This window comes from Rhipicephalus microplus, chromosome 7 (genome assembly GCF_043290135.1).
Source record: "Rhipicephalus microplus isolate Deutch F79 chromosome 7, USDA_Rmic, whole genome shotgun sequence".
NCBI classification, from domain to species: Eukaryota; Metazoa; Arthropoda; class Arachnida; order Ixodida; family Ixodidae; genus Rhipicephalus; species Rhipicephalus microplus.
The window spans coordinates 141806748-141825832 of NC_134706.1; the positions used below are offsets into that span (position 1 = coordinate 141806748).

The 19085-nt window shown below is 45.5% G+C and overlaps 2 protein-coding genes and 1 long non-coding RNA gene across 8 annotated transcripts in view; 2 read left to right on the plus strand and 1 right to left on the minus strand.

Moving 5' to 3' along the window:
* Positions 1-1845: 1845 nt before the first annotated feature.
* On the plus strand, positions 1846-2280 carry LOC142767890 (uncharacterized). The gene has a single exon (XM_075870136.1). It carries the CDS (start codon positions 1846-1848, stop codon positions 2278-2280), a length of 435 nt encoding a protein of 144 aa, XP_075726251.1.
* Positions 2281-5465: 3185 nt separating this feature from the next.
* LOC142767092 (uncharacterized) lies at positions 5466-9416 on the minus strand. Its single transcript, XR_012884748.1, has 3 exons — positions 9281-9416; positions 6789-6836; positions 5466-5731 (listed from the first exon to the last, which is right to left on the minus strand). It is a non-coding gene; the product is annotated as an uncharacterized LOC142767092 (long non-coding RNA).
* Positions 9417-9748: 332 nt separating this feature from the next.
* LOC119182337 (uncharacterized) overlaps positions 9749-19085 on the plus strand; it is a 50350-nt gene continuing 41013 nt past the window's right edge. For 2 of the 6 annotated variants that reach the window (XR_012885081.1, XM_075869813.1), the window contains exons 1-2: positions 9749-9880; positions 12411-12486. Coding sequence is in view for 5 of the 6 variants with exons in the window: in XM_075869813.1 (XP_075725928.1) it covers positions 9809-9880; positions 12411-12486 (148 nt within the window). In the remaining variant the exon portion in view is untranslated. Of the gene's footprint in view, positions 9881-9905; positions 10120-12410; positions 12487-19085 lie in introns of those variants that run through there. The other 4 variants (XM_075869816.1, XM_075869812.1, XM_075869814.1 and 1 more) reach the window with 3 other exon arrangements.

Below are 19085 nucleotides of genomic sequence, written 5' to 3' on the forward strand. Positions count from 1 at the left end.
AATATAGCAAGCTGCCCGACTCAACCCCGGTGAAGCGCGACCGCCTAGCGACAAAAGTAGCCTCATCGTCGGTGCGGAACCGCTTCACGTGCCTGAAAAAGAAAAAGGAGCGGGTGGAAAGAATCAATGACGTGATCGCGAAAAAGCGCGGTCGACTCGAGATGTCCGGAAAGGATGATGCAGAAGCTGAGTAAGAAGCATAAGAAGACCGGGGGAGGGCAACACCGTTTTTTACCAATGAAACTGCCGCGGCATTCGCAATAAGGAAGCGGAGCTACTGTTGCACATTGATGGGAAAGAAAACCAGCCCAATATAATTGTTATACAAGAAACGAATGGTAAACCAAGGCTCCCGAGTACGTCTCGTACCCCACAGAGAATAGAACGGCGGTGCTCGTACGGAGCAACGTTGTGGCTTCTCAGCACGTCACGGCGCACGGTGGGTGCGGGCACACGCTAGTCGAAATTCATGTAAGAGAAATCGGCAGCTCGGGCAACCTATTCGTAATGAGTGTGTACTGCCGGCCGTCACAACGTCAGTACGAATGTGACCAAATCGTGAGACAGTCGAAGGGGTTGGCGGGAGCTAGGCCACTCCTGATCCTCAGTGACTATAACACATCTCACACAACGTGGGGATACACGTTACAGTCTAGGAGGGGCAAAACGTTGGCCAAAGTGTTGTAGGATCATGAGATGGCCCTCCGGAACGAGCCGGACGTAACCACCGGAAGAGGCAAAAGTGCAGCGAGGGACACTACGCCAGACCTGACGTGGTTGTCGGGCACTCTAGACCTCACCTGGACAAAGAAAGATGTGGACTTGGGGTCTGACCACAGCCTGACTGGCATTATGATCAGAGGCTTCCGATACCCGGCTGTACTGGGGAAGGCACGTGTCACGGATTGCGGCTCGATGAGGAAGTTTACCCAAGAACAAGAAGAGGCGTCCGAAGAAGAATCGAAACTGTCTGAAAGAAAACAGACCTACACTGAGTGGGTGAGGGACGAGAAGAAGGCCCTAGAAAAATTCACCCAAGAAATCGCAACGACGTCGCAGACACCGTACGTGCATGCTAGACTAACCAACATGTAGGTGGCCCGGCACTCGTGAACGCGGTGGTGGAAGTGTCAAAAACACAACAGAAAACTGGCAAAGTGCATAGCAGTCTTGAAAACAAACGAATGGCCGAGCACGCGGCCAAGCTCTACCGGGAAAATGGGTGGACGACCTGCGATGGCCTGCAGCGAAAGCTTTCGGCGCGGAAGACATGGTGCCTATGGCGGCATCTGATCGACCCGCTGAGTAGCAAAACTGCGACCAATCGCAACCTTGCCAAAGTATTGAACATGTAGAAGGGAGACGGCCGCAGGCTCTTGGAAGATCTGAAGGCGAAGTACCTAAAGACACAGAAGGGCCAGGAGCCAGTGTGGGAGAGGCACTAGAGACCCGATAACGAAAAGCTCGATTGGCCGTTAACCATGAAGGAAATGTGGACAGCAATAGACAAAAGGAACAAGAGAAGCGCACCTGGTAGGGGCGCCATAACTTACAAACTGCTAGGTAACATTAGCGATGCAGTTGCCCGCGGCCTCCTAGAGCACATCAACGAAGCCCGGGAGAGCTCGGGTTGCCGAAGAAATGGAAGAAAGCCGAGGTTCGCTTTATTTCGAAACCCGGCAAGGCCCTCACGGTAAACATCATGCGGCCCATCTCCCTCACGTACTGTATTGGAAAGGTGATAGAGCGCATGGTCTTTCGCCGGCTGCAGAAGCACCTTGAAGAAAAGGATCAGAATCTGGAGACGATGTACGGCTCAGGCATTATCTCAGCACCCAAGACGTGATGATCCAACTCCACGAGCTGGTCGTCAAGCAAGCAATGAAGCACGCACCACGTGGGATACTCGTCCTCGACCTGAAAGTAGCCTTTGACAACGTGTCGCACGCGACCGTGTTGCAAAATTTGAACAAAACCAGGTGTGGCAGCAAGACATTCGGCTACGTAAGCGACTTTCTGTCAAACCGATCGGTAACCATCAGAATGGGGGAGGAGAAATCGGACCCTGTCGAGCTCGGCGATTGGGGCACCCCTCAGCGATCAATACTGTCGCCCCTGGTCTGCAATCTGGCTCCCCTGCCCCTACCCGGTCTGCTCAAGCAAATCCAAGGTGTGGACCCTGCGTTCTACGCCGATGACATCACGTTGTGGACGGCCCGCGCCGGATCCGATGCGTCGGTGGAGGAAGCCTTGCAGCGGGTGGCGAAGACCGTGCCCTAGTATGTCAAGTCGTGTGGACTGAGCTGCGCTCCCCAAAAATCGGAGCTGCTCATGATCCAACCAGGAAAACCCATGAAAGAGCCGCTGCCTAACATGACTATCACCATCGACGGAACGGCCGTCAAACCAACACAGCAAATTATGATTCTCGGTCTACTGCTTCATAGCGATGGGAAGGCACAAGCCATCGTCACGAAGATAAAGACTACAACCAAACAGATTCTTGGAATGATTCAAAGGGTATCTAACAGAAACCGAGGCCTGAGAGAGGACGATGTTGTGCGCTTGGTACGTGCATCCGTCGTGTCGTGGGTTATATACTGCGCCCCGTATCTCCAGCTGACGAAGGCGAATAGGGACACCCTCAACACGATGTTTCGCAAGGCAGCGAAGCAAGCACTGGGCGTGCTGATATACTCGTTCACGCTAAGTTTGCTGGACATGGGCACCCACAGCACAGTGGAGGAACTTATCGAAGCCCACCGATCTAATCAGAGAATCCGGCTCAGACACATAGAGCGCGGAGTATGCAAGACAGTATGGCAGATCGAGCCAGTGCCCATCAAGGCGGCCCTCCTGGAGGACTGGAAGACACCAATTCAAACGAAACCCCTTCCCCGGAAATTGACGCTGGGCAAGGATGACGAGAGGTGCACCGCATGGGCCAAAGCCATGGCCCGGAAGCTGGAAGAGAACCCCAGGGTCACGTACGCGGATGCCTCACTCCGAAAACACAGGGACCGTGCTGGGGTTGTGGTTACGTCCATTGACTGGCTAATCGTCAGCGCGTCCGTGAGAACAAAAGACCCTGCAATTGCCGAGAAAGTGACCACGGACCTCGCACCCATACAGCCGAGTGTGGGCAGGGTGGTCACCGACTCAAAGACAGCCTATGGAAGCTTCCTCAGGGGGGTAATCTCATCCACGGCACGAGCCATTCTATCCAAGTGCAAGCCTCCAATAAGAGCCGCAGAGATTATGTGGGTCTCAGCTCACTTGCAGGTAGCAGGAAACACGATTACCGGCTATCATGCCCGAGAAATGTCTATCCGGGCTGAGCATGAGCGAAAAGAGCTACGACACCCGGTTACCAGCTTTCGGGACATTACCCAGATGTACCGAGAGCGATGGTGCAGAGTACTAGAACTGCACCCCGACCTGACCAGGAAACAACAGACGATATTGCGTCAAGCGGAGGCGGGATTGCTTGCGCATTCCGTACTGCTGAACCGCATGTACCCTGCGGAACACGACATGCTCAGTCCTCTTTGTAAAATAGAAAATGGCACCCTGTCGCACATCTTGGCAGAGTGAACAGAACATAAGAATCCCCCACCGTCCCTAGCCCCCGACACTATGAATCCATGACCACTTGAGCGATTGGAGACCTCGTTATCAAGCCCCACCCTACCAACTAAGCGTGCACTGACGGACAGGGTCCAGAAGCTGCTGGATACATACGGGTCGCACAACTAGGGAACCGCCTCGGCTGGTGCCTGCGTGCACTACCAACAATGTCGGGCCCAATAAATGTTGATTCATCATTGCTGCGGTCAAAACGTTTATGTGAGAAAACGCCACTCTTCCGTACATCCAAGCAGAAGTAGTTATTCGGACTCTATTCAAAAGCAGGGGAGTGGCTGTGTGGTAGAACACCTACTTGCCACCCAAACGACACGGGTTTCATACCCCCTTAGACAAAGAACTGTTTGTTATTTATTTTATTTGTATATTTTTATTTTTTGGTACAGCAAAAATGATTTTCGCTCCGAAAACATGACAAAGACGCCGAAAATTTTGGGGAACGACCTCTTTTGCGTTGTCGCGTTGATATATATCAATGACCTCCCTAATAACCACCTTCCTGTGTGAGACTTTTATACCGCTCTATGTTCGGGCCCCTATGACCATCACGTTGTACAAAACAACCTTCATTATACTTTTATTGGTATAAAAATTGGTTAAGGACCCTGAATTCATTTAAAAGCAAGGTGACCTCTTTTATTCAAAAACACCTAGTTTATAACTTATTCTGCCCCGACGAACAAGTACTCGGAAATTCATCCCACGTCAAACCTTTTGTGGAACCTTCACGTCACAAACATATGTCCTAACGCTTCATATCTATAGTGTTTCTCACACTTAACCTAGCCGCAACTGCGCAGCGACGAATACAGAAGGGCAGAGGGCATGAAATGACAAGCGGGCAGATTGGAAGAAAGACGAGGATGGCTGTCATGTAGCATCCATATACGACCGAAGACACACTGCTTTCGTAAACTTTTATGAAAGTAACTGGGGCACTTGCATTCATATTTGTAGCGCAAAACAGAAAAGAACAGAGACACACAGAAGTAACACATAAACAGGACGAGCGCTATACATCAACTATTGATGTCTAGTGCTCGTCCCGTTGATGTGTTACTCCTGTGTGTCTCCGATTCTTTTCGTTTTGCGCTACAATTATGAATGATAGTGTACGAAACCAACTAGCCCGCATTGCCATCCGAACTGGGCTACTTAATTAAAACCTTGCGAAATTCTCCCTCCGGCATCCGCAAGCTAGCTTTTTAGAGGTTTCTTCGCCAGCAGCTTGAATACGGCTATAGAATATGGTCACCCTATCAATACAACTTAATCAGTTCATTAAGATCAGTGAGAAACAGGGCCGCTAGATTTACTTTTCTAAACTATACTGACAAATTCAGCATCTCACAAACAAAACTTCATATTTCACTTAAACCACTCAATTCTCGTCAGACTTTTGTGCCGACATCGTTCCTTTATAATACGTAAAATTCTTTTTTTCTTTGGCTTCAAGTTCCACCTTGCACATCTCGCAGATTACACAATCACCCCAGTTTCACTCGCAAGTACGGAAGCACTCACGCATTCAATTCGTCAGCGCTTCCTCATGCTATTCGATTGTGGAATGCACTTTCAGATTGCATTGTGTCCGAAAAAATTTCTCATAGATTTCGACGCATCATTTTTCATTACTCTGCATAAACTCGTCAAAATGTACTTTGTTCCCCCTTTTCTTTCGTTATGTATGTTTTTTATCAGATCTTCTTTATGAGTTCATATTTTGCAATTATGACACAAGTAAGGTTTAAAGTAAGGGAATATCTTCCTCATTAGACCAACACTTTCATAACGACAATGAAGCTTTATAATTTCTCCTGTAGACGGTGAACTCTCCTGCATGTTAGTCATTCCGAACATGACTTACTATGACAGGGCCTTGAAAATTTGCGGGAAGCCTTGAGATAATGGTTGATAGACATATCAAACTTTTTCTTCCCGTGGACGTTATTCCCTTGTAACGTTTCAAGGGGTATGTGGAAATACGCCGTCAGTCTTCTGTGATTATTTTTGCGTTTTTCTTGAGTCATTTTTATGCAGTGCCCCATGGTATGGGAAAAATACATGTATCAATCTTGATTTGAATCTGCAAAAATATCCAAGAGCCCACGCAATACGCCAAGTGACAAAACCAAGTATAGCACACTTCTGCAAATGACGTTCTAAACGTGGCATAAGGATCTGTTTACAACGTACGTGATGTCAGCACGATTGAGCTTTTCTTATTTTTAGGCCTGATTGATGACGCAGAAGCATTAAAATAGCGCACACACAACCACCGAACAATACGGAATTGTTCCTTGAAGCTTCCCGAAGAGGTTAATTTTTTTTTTGAAATCAGAAATGATCGTACTTTACCAACGTGTGCATTCAGAGATCTAGGCAATTACATCTGAACAAGGTAGAACATACCCATGTGAACTCAGTTAGCCTGCACAGAAAGGGCACTATAAAAATATTAGTAGCTCAATACGTTCCCGTTGGTCTTGTACCATGAAAAAAAAAAGATGCGTATCATGAAAAAAATTAGCCAGTTCTACGCAGTAGAAACCACCAGACAGTCAAGTTGTCACCCTTTCTCGTTGACTGCGTATTACTTGCATTCTCATTTCGAGAGTCTTTATTATCAATTATATTCGTCACGTGATTTCCTATCTGAAGCTACTGTACCTTTGCTACGCGATGCGAGTTGAACCTTCTGAAGGGCATGGTTGTAGAGGGTGAAAAATCCCCGTAACTCCACAAGTTCTTGACTCACTCAAAAACAAAAAACCAGCTGCGGCCATTCATTTGTGATGCACTTAACTCTAATATTAAGGTGCATCGTTTGATTACTTAGAAAAACGGTGCTACACTGCTTTAACAATGCAAATGTGTCATACACTTTGCAGTGCACATCAGAATGAGTTTGATGAAAGTAGCGTCTCCGTTATTCTAACCGAAATATCATCTAGAGGCTTTACTTCAGCCGCAGTAGCTACTTTCATGTATCAATATATTGTCCGCGGTGCGATGCATAAAAAAAAGGGTGCTGATTTTAGTGCGGCAGCCATTTGGGCTAGTTTGTACTGCCTCATTTTGAATGCAAAAGGTGGGGCGCCTTACAGAACAAGGTCTAGAGAAAAAAAAAAACGACGACTCACAGTGGTCTTCAGTCGCCGTTGTCTTATTTACTGCTGATGACGTCACACCTGGAAAGACCGGTAGTTCTCTTTTTTTTACATTCGGCTGACAAACTTATTTTAGAAAATGGTGTTTTACTCGGACCTCTTGTTATTCAGCATGACTTGCCATATTTTTAGTTGCAGCTTCACTATCGCCATTTAAACAGAGTTGCAAGTTTTGTTAGTCAGAAATATTTTGACAGTGCTCACACTTGCTTTGAGGAAACGAAAATGTGGCGCAATATTTAACTGTATCAATACAGGTGTTCTGTTATTTTAAACTCATCGATGTCTCATCCAAAAATTTGTCATTCTGTTGATAGTGGCTGCAAAGTGACAATGGTTATTCTGGTCAGATGGAGCTATTTCTTCACTTATTGTACATCCCGTCAGTTGGGGCCAATTTTGTATATACCCTGTCCCGGTACATCATTGTTACGTTATCAGAAGATACGTCAGTAGGGCACGAAATCATTTCGTTCGATTGTGGTCCCACCACACTTTTGACGGGAACCTCTTGCAATAATATGTCTGCCTAATGTACTAATTGGGTAATACTGCGTGTTAATGTATTACTGAAAACAGAACAGTAGCTCAAACTTTTTAAATGTGGCCATAATTTCAATTGCGGAGTAAGAAAGGAACATGATGGTAAATGAAAATAGGTGGGGCTAACGCAAAATCATTTTCAAGTTTCGGCTTCGATAAAGCAAGAAGCAAATACGTTTAGTAAATTTTTGTTCTAGTGCTACGGTTTGTGTAATAATTATACATAAGTTTCACAAAAGAGACGTTCTTCTTGTCGAAGTATTGATTTATTAGACGGTTTCAAAGCGGATAGTATAGCGATAACTATAGCGTTGGTTTTGGAGAGCTCAGCATCGGAGTAGATTTTTAAGTGGTAATGTAATCCACCGTGGTATAAAGTTATATAAAATGTTATGCTTCTGAGCTTTAGGCTGTGGGATCGTTTGCCGAAATACGCTGGTCGATTTTTTGTTGGAGGCGAAATGCAGGAACAGCCGTGTACTTATATGTAGGTGTACGAGAGAAAAAGCTCCGGGTGTTCGCAATTAACTCGTAGTTACTCATTAATCTGTGCCTCATATTCTTAATGCAGTTTGGTAGCGTAACAATACCTTGACTCAAATTCCTGTCTTAGAAGCTCTGTAAAAAATAAACTAATTAAAGTGAGACGTTAGACAAGTGTGATCGCAAAACTCAGTCAATGTGTTTTAATGGCTGTAGGGAAAAGGAAATTTCTGAGGGCTAGAGTAGTCGACTCAAGAATGACGAGCATTGCAACAAATGCAACTACAAGGCATCATTGACGTCGTCTTTCATCTTAGCTGTGTAACATCACTGCTCCATCTTGACGCTTCAATGTCCAAACTGCATTAGGGAAAGAACACGTACGGATGGAGCCATCATAGAGAAAGCTGCCCGAGCCGGCAGAGATCCGCAGGTTGGAAGAGTACAGGGGTATAAAACGGCAAATTATCAGCCGTACTAACTGTTCGCATAATGTTTTAGACATCACTGAAGTTCGCAAATTATGTATTGAACCACGCAGTTAGGTAGCAGCAATTGCATGATAAACAATGTGAGTGTGTTCCGGGCATGCAACAAGTCGGATTTGTTAAGGAAAATATGCACAGACGCCTTGGTCAGTCGAGAATCCCGACACTTGAAGAAAACTAAGAAAACTCTGTAGTGGTGGCGAGGGCTTCGATGACGCGAAGAAGCAGGCCAGAAGTGCGCTTATCAAAGACGATAGTCCTTCTTGGGGACCTTCGACGCCAAAATTTTGCTCTGTCTTTCTGTCTGTTTGTACATTTGTCTGTTTGTCCGCGCTAGCGATACTCCCAACGGCACCAAACGATACCTAAAACGGCCAACCCCATTCACACTGCCCACCAATATTGCTAAAGTTTCAGCGTTCATAGTTGAGCGATTGTCAAATAAATATCAATTGCTACGCATATTTGAGGCACCTTAACAGTACGTCGATATGTTGTATGAGTACCTTCGTACTAAACAAGGCACACAAAAATAATTCTTAGGACCGTAGTGTTTATCACGCTGCGCTTACAGTGCAACGCGATGCCCAAAAAAGCAAGTGTTTTCAACGCTTTGCTAAGACGACATAGTGGTGGCAGCTGCCCTCGCTTTGCGTTCTACACCTTATCGCTTCCGAGACCGGCTTGCATCTTTGTTCGTGGGCGCGCACGCATTCCTTCGTTTTCGAAGATAGCTGCCAGAAGGCACTCGTGTCTAACGTGACTCGATGCGCTCGTTCGCCTTCGCTGCACAGATCGAGGCTCTTTAAAGCAGCGCTTTTAGATCAGTTGACCGATTTTCTCATGCAGAACATCAAATAAACGTTTTGTTTACTCTCTCCACATGCAAGAATATCATCTTTCGATGATATTTGCAGTGAAACGTGCAGATACGGGGCCAATTTTTCTTACGTGCCATGTCATCCTTTTTGAAGTATTTCGGTACTTGACGGGAACGGAGAACTGACAAAGGTACATTATCTGTTGCTTTGAGTACATCTCAACGGTTTTTTTTTAAAATATAACATTGGAACTAAACGGTGATTCGTCGCTCGAGCCACATGACATTCAAAACAGAAAGTGATGCTTTTGCATCGACCAACAGCGTGAGAAGAATGCTCACAACGACGACGCCACCGGCGAGCTCAAAGCGCGTGCATCGGTTGTCAGTGCGAAAGAAGTATTGATAAAACATTCTCGGCAGACAAAGGAATTGGCTCTTCGGTAAAAACTTTATGTACTCAGTTTGATGAATGGCGGGCTGATGCGTGATGTACCACCTTTTTTTAATTGCGTGGCATGTGACAAGTATTATCAGCCAGCGCAAATTAGACGCTATATATGGAGCGAGTGTTGTACAGCAAGAAGCAGCGGAGCACTGAGCGCTAGATATCGTCATTGAAATTTCTGTTTTAACACTCAGTTGAGCATGCTAGAAGGATGAGAGAACCGCCTATCAAACCCTTTCTAAAGTTGGCGAGGAAGATATATAACACGCGATGGAACGGGGTGGTAAGCAATCACCTTTGCGCATGGACACGATGTACTGTAGTCGTATTGAAAACGAGTAATCACCAGGAGACTTGTCACATTCTTCTGCTGATCTAGTATGCACTCTTGTGTCTTCGTGCATATCGCGCTTGTTTCATCCCGAAAATTTACGAACATACCCGATTTGCAGTTATCCAGGAATTCAGTTCGCGTTCATGTTTGTGTAACCAGATGTCCGCAGGGCTCACAATGTACACAAGGTATGACGGTGGTATTTTTACCTGGCAATTCCATTCCCTAAAAAGTGTAAATGCAGTACGCCATGTCAGCGCTTGCGTCGCGTGTACTTCGCCATCCCGTTTATTTGTACGTTGCAGCCTTTCATGGACGATATACCATATAGTCCACCAAGCCATACACGTGAAAATTCCACGTCAGTTTCTGATGTTGCACTAAGATAGGATGGCCTCGCCTGACACCGCAGATGCTGGGAATGGTGAAGGCCTCGGGCTGATTGTTCAAACTCCCGTTCCTTGTAACGTCTCAAGCATTTGAGAAAGTTCAAAGGCCAAAATCCAGGTGTGACCATGACTTGCAGCAACATTCATCAAAAGCAAGAACGCTTCGTTTAGCTTTATTTTCTGAGTGTAGCCAATGTTTGCCAAGCCCGACTTTTGTACTGCAACACATTATATCCACCGCACAGTCCTAAACTAACCTACCTATTTATTTTGAATAATCACGCAAACAAAGCAAAACAAGATGACCTTCGAGGTAAATAAACCAACTGCCGAAGCATGATTTTGTATAGGCTACTAAACTATTTCCGCTATCAATCAAATGATAGTGAAATGCAACCACATGATGTAGCCTCCATTGATTATGAGGAGGAAGTTGATCGAATTGGCATATCAGCAGTCATGCAGCCAATGCGGAATTGGGGCATTTACGAAGTCTACGTAAACCCACTAGAAGAAATCTACAGTGGATCCACAGCCATCGAAGTCTGCGGTAAAGGAAGCGGCACGACTCCAATAAAGAAGGGTGTGAGGCACAAAGACGCAATCTTTTTGATGCTATTCACCTCGGGTTTACAGGAGATATAACAGGCCCTAGATTGGGATGAGTAAGGAATAAAAGCTCATGAAGAGTATCTGAGTAACCTGCGCTTAATTTACTACATTACATTGACGAGTAAGTCCGGGATTGAATAACAGCTCATGATTACATAACTGGACAGTGAATGCAGCAGAGTATATATGTGAAACTTATACATATAATTAAAGTTGTGTTAGGCAGTTTCGGCAGAGAACAACACTTTGCGATAAGTGGCGGGACACTGATTGATTGATTTGTGGGGTTTAACGTCCCAAAACGACCATATGATTATGAGAGACGCCGTAGTGGAGGGCTCCGGAAATTTCGACAACCTGGGGTTCTTTAACGTGCACCCAAATCTGAGCACACGGGCCTACAACATTTCCGCCTCCATCGGAAATGCAGCCGCCGCAGCCGGGATTTGAAGCCGCGACCTGCGGGTCAGCAGCCGAGTACCTTAGCCACTAGACCACCGTGGCGGGGCAAGTGGCGGGACACTGGACTTTGACTAGGCATATGCCGACCTAGGACATGTAGTAACCGCCTCACCAAACCATGTGAGTGAAATAATGACACAAAAACGACGAAACAGCCCCTTTGGCAGGCAAATAAAATCATTATGACAGTATACCACGGTATCTAACTCGGCAGGTGTACAACAGTTGCGTCTTACTAGTATTAACCTGAGGAGCGTAAGCCTGCAGTCTTCAAAAGGGTGTTCAACTTAAACTGAGGACGAAGCATTCAGGCATGGTAAGGAAAATGGTAGGTATAACCTTAAGAGACAGAAAAAGAGCACAGAACAAATGAAGGTTAACAATATCATCGCTGCATTCAAGAAGACTGAATGGACATGGGCCGGGTACGTAATACATAGTCAGGATAACTTCTGGTCATTAAGGGTAACTGAGTGAATTTTCAGAGAAGGCATGCAGGAGAAGGCGACGCATCCGAATGTCACACTCGTTGCGCTGCATCGTTCGTCAACGTGTACTTGGCCCTTCAGAGAGTAGTCTTTGGTGCGCGTACGCGCGCATTCATCTCGGGACGGGGGCAATTTGTCCTTTTCTTTCAACGGAAACGTTTAGTTTAAGTTACAGAGTGCATGAATGTCACTTCCGTCACTATATCTGTATGCAAATTGTTGTAGTGATGTGTGTACGTTTTTTTCTCGCACATTTACTGTTCAACTGGCGTATGTTTATATATGTATGTGTACTTAATTTTCCACAAAAAACCGAGTGGTGAGTTGACTCCCGTTTGTCCTGTTTTCTTTTATTAGGTCCACGTTTACTGTGTGCGCGCTGAATTGTCACCAAAATGCGTTCTAGATCTTGTTGAGTCTTGTATCTAGGAGTATATACTATGCACACCTTCTCGGAACACGTAGAATGTTCGAAAAAAAAAAAAGGTGGCCACCAGTGACCATGAATATTTTTCCCCTTAAACGCAGGTTTATACGATGCAGAAAGAACGCCCCCCTCAAGCCATCGACAGCTTCTCTTGGATTACCACGAGGGTATTGATTGGTAACGGCATAGGACTTCTGTTATGTGCATGACGCAACATCCGTTGCTTCGTCTAAGCGCTTTAGAGACGTTCTAAGACATTTGCACGACTTACAGAAGTAGAAGAATAGTTGTTTGAGTTGTAAATATTATTGTGTTTCTTATCATTCGTACGTCACATCGATATAAGATTCGAGAACATGTTGATCACCAACAGAGAGAGCCCTAGCTGTATTGAACGTATGCATGACCCAAATGAAACCAAAGAAACCACGACACATAATGTAGTATACGAATCCTAAAGCAAAACTAGACGAAATTTATTGGAACGTGCGAATAAAGCAGGCTTAATTTTTAGTCACTTGATGCTGCAAGTTTATAGTGTCCCAGCTATTTATTCATTTATTTACATTCATCTATCAATTATTCGTACCTAATTGTCTTCGCCATGACAATGAGCATAAAAAATATATAAAAAAGAAGAATCCTGAGAAAGGAGAGCCACAGAGAAGACATATGCATCAGCGTGATCAAATCACACTTTCAGTCAACATAAATGAACAGTTTGGACAAGTATTTGCGCTGCGAAGAACGTTTTTCTGTGAAGCATCCTATGAACTATTGGTCCTAGGGAAGTAATACTAATCATTGGGTGCACGTAAAGAGTCGATGGTATTATGATACTTCACTGGAATTTTCTAAAGAGAAAATACAACTTTATATCGCGATTGATTGCTTTGGAGTCAATTGTTGTATAGTTTGAATACACATTTGTGTATTACTTTACTCCTAGATTTTCTCACCTCGACTCAAAGGATTCAAGATTAGAATAACTTAAAAAAACGAAAACGGGCATGTGAGGCAGTGTTGCTGGTTTCCGTAATATACTCTTTCGGTTCGCGTAAGCGTCAACGTTTAACCTAACGCACGTTTAACAGGTGTTGCGTGTTAAAAACAGTTGTGGATAAATAGGTCGTCAGAATTCATTAATTGAAAATTAACATGAGTGTTTGGAGGGCTCAGTTGAACAGATATCCGTGTTTTAAGGCCGTTTACACTCCAACCTGTTATACGTGTAACGACGGCCTTTGGCGCTCCGCGCGGGTGTGTTAAACGTTTGCGATTAGGACGAATGGTTCTGGTAAACCCACGCACGGAAAACCAACTGTGCAGTTTATTGTGTAATCAACGTGACCAATTGTGATATGGCCGGGATATCGGATGCAACCAGTATAACCAGCGACTCACCCTACCGCAGGTCACATTACCGGCGATGGACGCTTGTGTTTGCCGCTTTTGTGCGTTTTAACGCTTCTTCAGCTACTGGACACAAATTCGCCCAACATAGAATTGAATCCTTACCAGCAGCTATTTCGTCTTTTCACCGTCACAACCACGTGAATCAATTCGGCAGATATCGCGTAGTTTGGGAATGTTGTCATGTTATGCGAAGCATGCGAAGGGAGGGTTACTGTGTTGTAATTTTATTGAACGAAACGTTATGAAATGACACTAAATATATGTACACTTTTGTACGCATAGACATGTTATACATTCGCATGCTTACTGTTGCGTAACGATGCCAACAGCAAGATGGGCATTAGCAATACCAGGAGCGGTAAGCTGAGTCGCTTGTGCCAGTAAGGATGGTGGCCTTGAACACTGCTAGATAAATGAGCTTCAGTGGGTGGCCCTTCTGTACAATTGTCGCTAACCTGATGTGAGGGAGAGAGAAATAAATAAAAGGAAGAGAAAGGGAAGTTAATTTACAAAAACTGGTTTGCTACCCTGTACAGGCGTGGAGAAAAGGGTTGGAAAGAGAATAGACATAGAGAGATATAACAAAAAGTAGAAAGAATTCACATGCGCACAAACTCAGGGAGTTCCGATCACAGTCGTTTGGACAGGCCGGTTTAACGCTAGAAGCGCAGGAGTGCCTTCACAGCCTTCTTCTGCGACATAAAGTCCTGTCGGTAGCAGAGGATTCTTTCTTCCGAACGAGTCGGGTTGTCCAGTTCATCTAGAGCTTTGCAGAGTGACTGTCTCTGCGAGCAGTATTGTGGGCATTCACACAGAATGTGCCAAGCTGTTTCTTCACTGCCGCAATAGTCACATGCAGCAGTGTCAGCCATTCTTATGCGGAAAGCGTACGCATTGGTAAATGCGACGCCCAACGATAATCTGCACAGCATAGTAGCGTCTTGTCGGCGTAATTCCGAAAGAATTCGAAGACTGAGAGTTGGGCCTAAGGTACATAATCGTGCATGAATGTAATATGACTCGTTCAATTGTGATGTGGTGCGCTTGCGAGCAAGCGCACCACATCGTCAGGTCTGGAGAGCGGAATTAATATTTGATCCCTTTCAGTATGGGCAGAACGGGCAGCTCGATTGGCCCGTTCATTGCCAATTATTCCACAATGACTTCAAAGACAATGAAAGACTATTTTTTTCCTTTCTCAATGAATTGGTGAGTCTTTTATGCAATCTTCAATACCAGCTGTTCGTACAGGCCGTGGCGTAAAGGTGATAGAAGGGATTGCAGTGCCGCCTATGAGTCATTGAAAATTGTTTATTTTGTGTCTGCTGATCGCTGATGAATTGCAGTGCGGCACGAATAGCTGTTAGCTCTGCTCCTGTTGATGTCGTAAGGTGGGAGGTCTTGAATTTCCTTGTCCTGTTTTTTATTGGTAAAACAATGATGCCGTTGAACTCTTCTGTAAAACAGAGTCTTCGGTGTATACGTGTATACAGCCTTGATACTTCTCGTATAACAAGAGCCGAGCAAGCTGCTCAAGAGCAGGAGATGACATATCTGATTTTTGCTGGATGGCAGGTATAGTTAGCCTGATGTTAGCCTGATTCGGGCACCAAATAAGAGTCGAAGGTCTGGTGGCGGGTGTGAAGCATGTTGGCAAAGAATCGCGATATGTGGTGACCGTTTGGAAAAATGACGAACGTGGTCTGCCTGCTGGTAAAGAGGTTAGGTGGTGGCAGGCTGTCCGAGAAATATGCCTTGTATGTGTCCTCTGTGCCTGAACGTCAATATGTACTGTGATGAGGTTGTCACCGGCGATTGCTATAGTAGCCATTGTCGACGCACTACGAAGCAAACCGAGGCAAATCCGGAGTGCCTGGGACTGAACACTCTGTAACGTACGTAGCCTTGTTTTGCTTGCATTGGTCATTGCCGGTAAGCTGTACCGCAGGAAACCGAAAAAAGCACCCTGTACAGCTGTAGCATTGCACTGGGAGACATTCCCCAAGTCCTCCCTGCAAATAACTTGAGTATATTACAAATGTCTATTACCCATTTTTTTCATGTACGAAACGTGATCGAAACGTGACGCCCAAAAACTTGTGAGATTGACCGTATGGTACAGTTTGACCGTTGATGCTAATGGTGTACTTTTTCATATGCTTTCGTGTAAAAGCTACGAGGGTGCATTTCTCAGAAAAACTTTCCAAGCCTCGATTTCGGAGGTAACGTAATGTTTCAGTGGCAACTTTTTGAATTCGCCCTGGCAACTGCAGGCATGTTACAGCCGGTGCCCAAACGCAGATATAATCTGCGTACATTGATAGCCTAACTGCGCTTGGCAGATGCTCAGTGAGAGCAATTAGCGTAAGATTGAACAACACAGGGCTGAGTGCGCCAGCCTGGGAGACGCCATGGTGGCTGAAATGTGGAGAGCTTTTCCCGTGTTCAGTGACAAATAGCTACGTATCTAGTGATACATCCGACCACTTACTCCTACATCTTCGAGAGCGGTGAGAACAGCTTCATGCGTAACGTTGTCATACGCCGCTTTGACGTCTAGGAACAAAGATCCGCAGAGTCACTTACGGCCTTTCTCGTGTCGGACGTAAGTGACAAGGTCGACAACGTTGTCAATCGATGATCGTCCACGCCGAAATCCTGCCATGGCATCTGCGTATATGTTGTTGCACTCCAAGTACCACTCCAGGCGTCCCAAGATCATCCTCTCCATAACTTCACCTACACAACTGGCCAAAGCGATCGGGCGACGAGATTAGAGCTCCAACGGTGACTTGCCTGGCTTCAGAAGTGGAACTAGGCGGTTTGTCTTCCAGCTTGTCGGGAGCGCTCCATCTTGCCAGGATTTGTTGTACAACTCCAGAAGCAGAATTCTCGCTCGTTCACCCTGATGACACAGGACCCCATAAGAAATATATCGGGCCCTGTTGCCGACGTGCGTTCACACAAAGCTAGTACTGCTCTGAGTTCAACGATGGGAAAAGGCATATCCATGCGAGAATTCAGTGTTTGTGCACAATTTGTCGAGGGCAATAGGCTATGGGGCACTGCGAGTGGCCCAGATACTCGGGCACAGAAGCCTTCTGCCACGTCAATGCCACGTCTCTGTTCAGAAAGTGCGAAAGATTTGAGGGGGTTTTGTGACTACAGAGTGGGTTTTGTGCGAAGACCTCGTACCGTCTTCCACAATTGTGATAAATGTTTTTGTAGGTCAGGCGACTCACAAAAAACAGTCCAATGTTGTGACTCGAGTTTATTTATCAGGCGCTGCATCTTCTTTTGTATACGTCGAGCGATTCGTAAGTCTTCCATTGCCTTTGTGTGTTGGTATCTTCGTTCAGCACACCGTCGTGAGAGAATGGTCATAGGAGTAGGCATGTGCTACTTATAAGATTGCATAGCCAGCAGTGCGACCGCACTAGTTGGTTCACGAATATTACGTTCTACTTCAAAAGCAGTTCTGAGAACTGGCGTGACCCTGAGGTAGAATACATCGTTGCCACGCGAAATTATGGGGTTCGAGTACGGCTAGGACAATCACATTAAATGCGAAGCATTGCTTAGCAAACGTCGGCAACTTTGAGCGTATCTATCCATCTATCTAGCCACTTACGTTTGGGTGCTCTCGTGGTCACACACTTCCCTTGGCGTGAACCAAATTCAGCATGGGAGGGTAAGATGGTTTCACGACTATGACGCGCTGGTCAAGACATGAATAATGTCACAATCTTGTCGCATACGTCGTCAAACACTTCCCGTCAGACAGTGGGACATACTCACTGGCGGGTATGTGCCGCTAGTAAGCGGGTATGTGCCACAGGTGATTGACACTTAGTATCTACCCAGGAACGACGAGAACACAGATGGGCAATTTTAACACGTGACCGTTAAGCAATACCCAACATTGGTAGCGTCGACCCAACGAAAGCATAGAATAAATTTCAGTGTTAAGAAAAAGCTGACATAGGTATCGTTGGCCACCAGACGGATGAGCATAATGAATTTCAGTGTCCCAGCAGAAATCTAACCCAAGCATTCTGCGTGGCAGTGAAGCATTCTACCACAAAGCTACGCCAGGTCTCGGAACTACTTTTAAAAAAGACGCTTACCTTCGTGAAACTTCAATAGTAGTTGCAGTGCTGCCTATCCAATTTTATAAACATTACATATGTACTCCTTTCATACAGCCGTCACGTCAGGTTAACGTCAATAACGGGGAGGTGCCATGTGCTGAAATTGATTCAGGTAGCAGTTTAAGGGCCACCATCTTCGCGAGCATGAGCACTTCATGTAAGCTTCTGGTGTTGCTAAAAACATTTCCAGCTTACATCGTTGTGCAAGTGGAAAACTGCTTATATAAACATCTGCACCTCTTCAACATATGTCTTTGCGTGCAACATTTGTACATACATTTAACGTCATTATTTCCCCACGTGTCACACAATAAGAAAATACTACACGGTCACCTTCCCTCTACGTGCTTCGCATAAAGTTGATTCCCAGGTACGTGCGATGTGCCGAATTTTTTTATTTCTATGCATTAGATGGGTTAACGCTGCCGATTCTAGCGTTTAGATGCAAAGCTCCTTAGGGCTGACTTAGCTGCTGTCCATCCCGCCCCACAAAACCAAAACTAAACATTCGCACAACAATAGCAACAAAAAAAAAACGGAAACGTGTGTAAACAACCGACTTTGTGTGTAATGACCTATACAACCACACAATACATGATCACTTGCACCATCTGTCTGTTCGTCCGCTAATCCACCCATCAATCTGTCCATCCGCCCATCTGTCCATCCAACCATCTGTCCATCCGCCCATCTGTGCATTCCTTCGTGCATTCATCTGTGCACACGTCCACCTGTCCGCCCGTACGTGCACCCATACGTTATTTATACTAGTCAGCGACTCAACATACTTATAATGAACCTTAGGACCTGTACCTTCGTGCACTCGTCATCATTCACGTCGTGCAAGTGCGCTGATTTTTTTAACGCCCACAAATAAATGTACCCATGTCTGTTCGTGCCGTTCCTTGGTTTATATACACTATCGGACACCTTCAGTGCATTGCGCTTACTACAGTTAATCTGACATGATGGCTGTATCGTAGGAGTTCATACGTGATGTATATAAAATTAAATAGCTATGACTGCATTTGCAAGGGACGCTTCAGAAACATTGTGGTCTACTTGAAAATAAGTTGCGAGACCTAAACCCAGCATGGCTCTGTGGTTGAATACTTGGTTGCCACGCAGAATGCTGGTGCTTGTTTCCTGCTGGGACCCTAACATTGTTTCTATACGTTCGTCGGGTCATCGTAGCCGATGTCAGCTTTT